General features: G+C 51.7%; 1 protein-coding gene across 3 annotated transcripts; it reads right to left on the bottom strand.

Annotated features, from left to right (window-relative positions):
- Positions 1-3,450: 3,450 nt before the first annotated feature.
- Positions 3,451-7,208, bottom strand: ZBTB25 (zinc finger and BTB domain containing 25). Of its 3 annotated transcripts, none has more exons than XM_075104115.1 (3): positions 7,141-7,208; positions 6,310-6,489; positions 3,451-5,109 (listed from the first exon to the last, which is right to left on the bottom strand). In XM_075104115.1, the coding sequence occupies exons 2-3, from the start codon at positions 6,480-6,482 to the stop codon at positions 3,951-3,953; spliced, it is 1,332 nt and encodes a 443-aa protein (XP_074960216.1). In that variant the 5' UTR covers positions 6,483-6,489; positions 7,141-7,208; the 3' UTR covers positions 3,451-3,950. The 3 variants fall into 3 exon arrangements, with proteins under 3 accessions (XP_074960216.1, XP_074960218.1, XP_074960215.1); XM_075104117.1 differs by lacking the exon at positions 7,141-7,208 and adding an exon at positions 6,791-7,098; XM_075104114.1 differs by lacking the exon at positions 7,141-7,208 and adding an exon at positions 6,709-7,013.
- Between the last annotated feature and the right edge of the window lie 1,426 nt (positions 7,209-8,634).

Genomic DNA, 8,634 nt, shown 5'->3' with positions numbered 1-8,634 from the left:
GTGTGGAGACGGAGCAAGCACAGCCTGGCCATCAGCACCACCTCCAGGGCAGCCGGCAGGCAAGTGCCAGCATTGCCCTCCCCCAGCCACCCAAAAATTCAAAGTGGAAGAGGTAAAATCCAGGTGAACATTGAGAGGGGACAGCTTACCTTTTAAGTACAACTTGTGCAAGTAACAGGCATTGAAGTCTCGCTCCTCTGGCACCAGTACTGCAGAAGTTCAGCCTAACGCTTTCATTGCACAAGTGCTACCAAATGGCATCTCTAGGCAGGCCTGCAGGTGGTGACAAGCAAGTTTCTCAATAAAATAACTAGACCCCATGCAGCACCTTGACTCCACACCCTTTGCTGCACCCTAAGCAGCCTAAGAAACATGGCCCCTGTTGGACCTGGCCTGTTCAGCATCGGAGCACTAAAATATTTCAAAACACCTACCTCAAAATTGTTTAGCATGCCTTGGTTGATAAGCAACCTTGCCTACAGGCGGCATATTCAGGCCACCACCCAGATACATATGAAAGCAATGGTAGTCACTGCAGCACTTACTGGCATTTCAGAGGTTAACTGGAGCTGGCTGAGGAGTTTGCTCATGCTACAGGGCTTTGGCAGGGGTCTGAGTCCCAGTCTTCCCATGTTTTCATAAAACATGAGCTACAGAGCCCATAGACAAGGCAGTTCAATGCCTGTGGTTCATCAGCTCTGCACCCCTGACGCTGGGACCCATTTGCAGCACAGGGCAAAGCTCAGGGGATCCCCTGGAGCTTTTAGACTTCCAGCCTTCAAGCATCACCACCCTGGGGCTTTCTTTGTCTAAGCCCATGTGCCTCTATCAACCAATCACAAATATTGCGAAGGAATCACCAGTATCATTATTCTGTACCCTGTGACAAAATTTTACATTTTCATGAAAAAAAAAAGACCACAAGAAATGAGTATTTGCCAAGCCCAGCTGTGCAAGTCAGGCAGATTTTCAAGCATGCACCAGCATAAAGGTTAAGCACTCAGTAATTCAAGTGTCTTCTATATACAGTAATAAAACATCCTATGATGTATCCAGGAGCAGCTGCTGCCCTTGCTTAGCAAATGTAACTGTCTTCTAAAATTGTTTTCTATTCATAAGACCTAGAGAGAATGATGTTTTCAAGTTAACGTAACTTGGAGCTGACGACTTCTGTCTCTCAAGCTTTTTCTACTGCATTAATTATAACAGCACTTTAACGCAGCAGAAAACTGCTGAAAATGTGTTTCTTGCATTGCAAATGATGCAAAAAAAAAGCCTTTCGCAGCTGTTTGATGTTACAGATGTTCAAAGCTTAGCCAAAGCTTAGCTGCAAAGCTTAACCAAAGTACACCCTAAAAAGGGGTGTGACGATTAAAAAGAAATAAATCGCTTACACTCCTAACTTTTCGAAGACATACTGAACACATACATGAACACAGTGCTGATTTCAGTATGATTTTCAGCTTTACTGATATATTTGCAGTCAGTGTGATGGAGTCATGCTGAAAACACATAAGCACATAAAACTGATAGACATTTGGATCTTCTACATGAGTTCATAGTTTTTATTAACCTTCCCTTTTAATGGCCAAGAAGTGAACAAAATGATCCTGCCCACGAGCAGCATGTCGCAGAGATGCCTTTGGGCACTGCCGCTTGCTGTCCCCCCTGCTGTCTCCAGTACTGAGCTCCATAACCGCTGCCCAGCTATCTTCGCAGGGACATCAAGGGCCTTTTGACTTTCAGTATCAATTAGTTCAGGCAAGTTAGGCATCTAGTCCAAGCTCCAAGGTGCTTATCTACTGACTGAATAGTCTGAAAACTCACTTTTTAGCTCTCCTCTACAGCTACACCCAACCCAGCTGACACTCCTCTCTGCTATTAAGTTAAATGTTGGAACCCTAGTGAAGCAAGGAGCACCCAGAGAAGCCAGCCCACCCAGCAAAGTGTCACACACAAATAGGGAATGACTATAAAATACCTTTTTTTGTTTTTAAACCATCATGTAGAAATAGAGGTCAGTGGCAGCCGAAGGGCATTTGCCCCAGTTATAAGCAGTCTGTGCTGGATGTGATTTAGCTGATGCTGTCAGCCCGGGAGAGACCCAGAAGGCTCTCTTCTAGGAAATGCTCCATGAGAATCGCTCCACGCTCAGACACAGCATTTGCAAACCTGGATGTCGGCATGGTTTTGTTTGTTTGCTTGTTTTAAAGGAAGGCTTTTTAAGCAGAGTTAAAATGCATTCACACCAGAGCAGCTTTAATGGGTACACCCAGCAAGAGGAGCACTCGCAGCCTAGCACGCAAGCACTCACCAAGCCACAGCCTGCATTTTGTAACATCATCCGGGCAGGGTCAGAGGCTGTTTGTTTTTCCCCTTTGTCTTAAAACACAATTTGGCAGCCCTTAGCGGCCAATCCATCCCCTGGAGTGTGCAGCTCCCTGCCCAGGAGAAGCAGCAGCCGCCCTTACAAAGCCCTCAGATGGTCTTTTTAATTCGGCAGCGATTTAATTGCAGCCCTTGCTCCAGGACAGTTTCAAAGACAGCTCAAGGGTCCTGACTACAAAGCACTTTGGAGCGGGCATTTTGACAATAAACTGTTCTCACCATTGTTCAGGCTCCCCCTTTCTGAAGGCAATGACTCAACTCCACCAGGACTGGCAGGGAGCCTCCAGCTTCTCAAAAACTGGGTAATGCGATTATGGGAGCAGCTCGCAAGGCTTTTGCTCTTCGCTGCAAAAGAAACCTCTGCACTGTAAGAACTTCATGTGCCTCTTTGGGGCCTTCTGATTAAGAGCATCTCTTGAGGGATGGTTTAGAGACCATGGTAGGAAGCCTGGGGTGTCTCAGGCGAAAAACCAGAGGGACAAAATACAAATCCAAGAAGAACGTGTACAATTTTAAACCCCTCTTGGATAGGTTATTACTCTTCAGATATCAGGTAATGATAAATGAAAGGTGAAAAGCTTGCATTTTACCATCTTATGGTGGCTCCACAAGCAGAGAAGAAATAACACATTACATATTTGCTCTTAGCAAACATACAGATTGTAATATTTAAGAATGTTTGCTCCAAGCTGTTCATAGAGTCAGAAATAATTTTCACTGAGAAAAGCCACGTGTAGTATTTAATCCTGTAAAGACTTAGGTTCAGAAGTGCCTCCTCCCTGAGAGGACACTGCTTTGCAGCTTTCATTCCTCCTTCCAGAGAAGATGACCCGATAACGGGACATGGTCCTAGAGGGGCATCAGAATTTGTCTCCGCTCATGCAGTAGCGGTTGATGAGGGAAGAGTAAGAATGAGGAAAAATGCATGAAAACACCTTGAGTCTAAGAGTAAATTTAAAAGATCGTACTGACAAGGACTCCAGGGCTTGTCAAAGCGAAGGTTGCCACCCCTACATCAACGCCACCAGTTCCCTTGGAAAGACCAGCCTTATGGCTCCCACATGTATTTACGCAGAGATTTATTAACTGCAGTTATACAACACAAACTTCAGGATTAATCTCCTCAAGATATTTAATTAAAAACAAACTGTTTGGGAAACACAATACATATTTCCCTCTACTTTTCCCTCCATTTATTTTCAGAAGAGCAATTCTACAGGATACTACCAGCCCTAGGCACCACGCAGCGTATTAGATTATGTTTAAACCTCACACCCAGCCATACAGTCTTAACTCTAGTAAAGCAGAGCAGGAGTAAGTTTACATTTACAAAAAATATAACTGAGTTACACAGAGGCTTCCAAGAAGGACTTAGATAGGAATTAGCTTAAGTTAGAACAGTAAAAAAAAAAGCAAGTACACAAATTTAGGTGCGCAGTTCTTCACAGTTACCTCAGAGGCGGTGGGAATGGCAAAGACAGTTGGGTGTGGAGAGCAGCCACTCACTAGATGGAAAATGCCAAAATATCCAGTTTCAGCACCTAAAGGCTACACGGGGAGAACTACTCTACCAAGATTGTATCAACACTTTCTTGAATGAGATCCGACTCCAGTATACATTCATCTAAGTGGTCTTGGGATAAAGCAGAGCTTTTCCCCACACTCTCACTGTCACAGTATGGACGAAACCTGGGGATCACGGGGCTCTCGAGCCGCTGGCAGCGGCTGTATTTGTGCTGTTTCCCTCTGTGCGTGTACATGTGCTCGAGCAGCTGGCTCTTCCGGAAAAACGTGCGGCCACAGACAGTGCAGCTGATTTTTCTCTTTCTCGAGAAAGAAAAGTTACAGTTCAACTCTACTGGGTCGTGGTCCTTGGAGATGAGGGAGAGCTGCCCAATCTGCAGAGGCTCCAGGTCGCCGCAGCTCAGATGCTCTAGCTGATGCTCATCCTCCTTGAGGAGGAAGGCCCCGAGCCGGCGGCCATCACCAGCCTCCCTGTCCTCAGCCAGCGGCTGCACCTCCCCCAGGTCGCTGCTCTCCAGGATGGAGGCTGGCACACCAAATGGCAGCGAGCCCGAGACGTGGGTGTGCAAGTGCTCCCGTAGCCCCCCTCGGGAGTCAAAACGCTCCCCGCAGTAGTGACACAAGTGCACCTTGAGGCCGGCCTTAGCAAAGATGGGGCTTGCTACCTCCGGAGAAGGAGGGGTGCAGCTCTGGGACACCACGGGCTCTGAATCGCACCTCTCCTGCTTTATGGAGACTGAGAGCTTGGGACACTCTTCTGCCGGCTTGGCGAGAGCAGCGGGCTGAGCGGAGGGGCGAGCGACCTGAGCGGAGGGGCGAGCGACCTGCTGGTCGAGGGAGCTGTCGTCCAGGCCGATGGCCAGAGAGAGCTGCAGCTGCGGGTGATCGCCCTGGGCAGCAGCCCTGCTGCCCGCCTTGGGCAGACTCTCCTTCGCTCCCAGGCGTTCCTTCGCCGGTTTGTGTGCGGTCGAGATCTGGATGCCGTACAAGTTTGAAGACTGGACCGGCTCTGGGGAGAACACTTGGTTCACCTCGATCGCGATATGGGTGAGGTGGTCTGCGTGGAGAAAGCGGATGCCCTCCTCCAGTCGGCTCTGGCTGACGGTCTGCTTTGGCCCTTTCCCGGTGTACATGATATGCAACAAGTAACTAAATATGTCTGGCTGGATGTCTGTAGGCTGAATTTTTATGCATTCACTGAAAAAAGACAGATGATTAAGTACATACAGGGCTCCAAAAATCAGTCCTAATCCACTACCTGCCCATATACTTGCTTGCCCATTTGCGGTTAGAGTGCCTGCGCTGCTGCCCGCCTCCCGGTTCACAACGAGCAGCAGTCCCCGCCAAGACCTGCAGAAGTGCATGTGCCCTGTTCACGCAGCCAAGTGCCCGAGCGTGTATTTACCCCTGCGATTATAAAGACCATGCACACAACTGGAGCCAGGGACGGTGAGAGCGGCCAGCTCCCGGTCACCCCGTCACTAGCACGCACCAGCAACTGCTGCCGCACGGCACCGCAGCGATGCCATGCAAGCTACACGTCACCAGCACGTGCCTCTCCAATAATACGAGGTGAAGAATATTTGTGCATTTAAGTAATAAATTCAGCTGCTGCTACTGCGTAATCTTTATGAGCTTTGCACATATGTGTCAGTAAACAACATCTATTGGAAAGGAAGTTCGCTATCTTCTCACTTCCAGCACCTTTATCCTGCAAAGGTGCTGGGGGCCACGACCCTCAAAAAAGAAGAATGGAGAAGGGTTTAATCGATTACAAGCAGCAAGCTCCAGCTCAGAGGCGAGATTAGACCTTGGCACTGCCGTCATTATACCTGCAGAACCACTCCTGAGCCAGCCAGGTGAAGCATCTGAACAGCAGCTGGAAATAAATTGATGATCTCAGTCTCGGCCCTTATCTGCAAGAGTCTCAAGTGCAGAATTGCAATAAGGCGATGGCTTCTTGATTGCTTCAAGCCCACGGGTCCTGCCAGCAGAGACAGTCCCACCCAGTAAGCTTGCCTACAAGCTAATGCAAAGTAATGGACGTGCTGCGTAGGGGCCGGAGGCACCTGGATATCCCTAGACTGCAAATCTGTGAGGTTCTCACTGCAGGAGGACTGGGGATGTTTATTTTTCTCTGGTCACGCAAATGTCTCATCTTCAAAATCAGGGGCCTGATGTTGGCGTATGCTGACTAAGCGGGTGGTTTTACAGGACAGGACATTCTGGACTGGGAATGTTTAGAGAGCCGAGGCGTGTGCTGGGTTAGGAAAATAATCTCAGGCCATCTAACATCCCCACTTATGCTCTTTTAGACTGTAATACCCTTAGAAAGGGGAAAGAGCAGAAAGTTGAGCACTGCGGTTAAAAGGCAGGAGGAGAGCTGTGTGTCCTTACCTTGTCTGATGAATAAATATCATCTTAAAATAGTTTGAAAAAGCTGCAAGCACCGCTCTGTGGGCTTTGAAGTAAACATCTCCAATGGCAACTGTGCAGTCGCACAGAAAGCCAAACTCCCGCTGCATGTTCAGCTGCTGGAGGAGGAGGACGCTGTGGCCGGCCGTGTCCATGGTGTGCCTGAGAGCAAGCGAACAAGATGTTCATCTCACGAAGAAATCACAGAGCTCCCAAATGAGGGTTTCTCACCACTGAAACGAGACGGACGCCTGACAAGGCGCAGGGCCTCGCGGAGCCTATTCCCTCCTCCAGACGGTTCCCGCACCCCGATTTAATAATTTCTCCCACCGGTACCACGGCCGGTGCCCAACCCCACGCTCAGCGAGCTCCCAAACCCACCCGGGGCTCTTCCACGTGCCGGCTACAAGCAAAGCTCTTTCTCCTACAAATGAACTACGCTCCGCGGTGGATCGGCACTAACTTTAAGCATCGCTCGCCTTCTCGCCCTGACCTCGGATCGCGCCTTCTCCCGCACCGCGGGCTGCGGGCGCGGGGGCGCGGCGGGGCAGCGGCGCACAGAGGAGCCCTGTGCCGCCCAACAAAGCCCCCATTGTGCCGGCCCGGGCCGCCCTTGGCCGCGCCGCCCCGCCAGCGGCCCCTCTGCAAATAAATGCTGATATTTGCTATTGTTTCCGATGAAAATTATTGGGGGGGAGGGAGCAGGAGTCGGGGAGCGCAGCCTCCCCGGGGAGCGTAACCAGCGCCCTGCCCGCCCGCCCCCCCCGGCCCGGCCCCCCCGCGGCTCTCCGCGCCCGCGCAGCCGCCGCTTACCCCCGCGGAAGCGCAGCCCGAGCCCGGCGCGGCCCCGCCCGCCCCCGCTGCCAGCCCGGCGGATGGGGTGGGCGCTGCCCCCCCGCGCTTCCTGCCGCCGGGGCGGGCCGGGGTGGGCTCGGGTGGGCCGGCCGGGCCGCCCCCCGCCGCCACGCTGCGCCTCGAAAAAGTGAGGCGCGGTCCCTTGCGCGGCTGCTGCGCGGCGCGGCCGTGGGATGGGCGCGGCGCTGCGCGGCTGCTGCGCGGCGCTGACCGCCCTGCGCGCCCGCGGCTCCCGCTCACCCCCCGGTGGGGTGTTTGGCGGGAGTGTGTGTTTCCATCGGCCTGGGCTGGGGGACTTTTGCTTCGTAAGTCACGCTGTGGCAGCCTCGTCTGCCGGGCTCCTCAGCCCTTGGCGTGCGTGTTTTTCTGTTGTTTTGGTGTTTTAAAACAGGAAAAAAAAAAAAAACTGTAACAGGCGCCTCCCGGCTCCGCCTGCTCGTGAAAATGGATGGGGAGATACGATCTGGCTTTTTCACCGATGTCTGCGGCCTAAGTGCTTTCTTTAACCACCGGTGAATCCTGTGGATGCGCCATTTCTCTCTCAGGCCTCCTCCAATCTCTAATTAATTTTTAAACCAGGGGTTATTTTGGGCTGAGCAGCTGCGCTGGGCTGGGCTGCAGCTGGGCGCAGCGGGGCCTGGCAGAGGAGGGGGCGCAGGCCGGCGGTGCCGACCCCCCACCCCGATCTCCCGGCTTCCAGCAGTTCCTCCTGGAGCATCGTCCTGAGCCGCAGCCTGCGCTTCGGTGTTCAGTACCATCTTTGAGGTGCCTTTCCCATGAATTTTATCAAATTCCTTTCTGAAGTCGTTTAAACTTCCCGTCCCTGCAGCCGCCTGCTGCCACCGGGTTAATTTGGTGCCCACAGGTTGTTTTTTGGCTGAAAAAGGCAGTGAAATCGCTGTTTGTGTGCTTTCACCGTGTTTTCAGTGCGGTTTCAGAGATCTATCGCGCCCGCCTCCTCGGTGGCGTCTCTCCTGGCTCAGGGCCCCTGCAGAAGGCATTCGCTGCCTTGGATCATCCCTCTTGGTTTTCTCTCAGCATTTGATACTTTGCTCTTCACTTCCCTATTGCGTTCCCATAATTGCAATTATTTTATTAGGCTGTTCCCGAATCTTTAGGGCAAGCAATGCCCCTCCCCCCAGGACCCAGCAGTTCATGGGGCTGTTTGCAGCGGTGCCTCGAGGCAGCCGCAGCCCGGACGGAGAGTGGCTGGGAGAAGATGAAGCATAGGCCCCGAACCATTTTGCTCCATGCGGTGTTTGCCGCTTATCCCACCGACCAGTACAGCTTTCTGTTTTCCATTGCTCTATGTTTTATTTCTTCTGTTTTAAATAAAAAGCTCACAGGGCTGAGGGAACATCTTTCCGTCCTGTGTTTGCACAGCCGCAGGACTGGGAGTCGATGGAGCTACATAATCCCGCTGCTCCTATAAATATCCGTAGCCGCTTTTCT

Source organism: Phalacrocorax aristotelis, chromosome 9 (assembly GCF_949628215.1).
Source record: "Phalacrocorax aristotelis chromosome 9, bGulAri2.1, whole genome shotgun sequence".
In the NCBI taxonomy this organism is placed as follows: Eukaryota; Metazoa; Chordata; class Aves; order Suliformes; family Phalacrocoracidae; genus Phalacrocorax; species Phalacrocorax aristotelis.
This window is presented reverse-complemented; position numbering and strand designations above follow the sequence as displayed.

What these genes read in the sequence shown, in the direction of transcription:
- ZBTB25 (XM_075104115.1), bottom strand. Translation starts at nt 6,482, where the DNA reads ATGGACACGGCCGGCCACAGCGTCCTCCTCCTCCAGCAGCTGAACATG. An exon ending in ATATTTATTCATCAGACAAG is followed by an intron (nt 5,110 to 6,309) that starts GTAAGGACACAC and finishes GTCTTTTTTCAG; the next exon opens with TGAATGCATAAAAATTCAGC.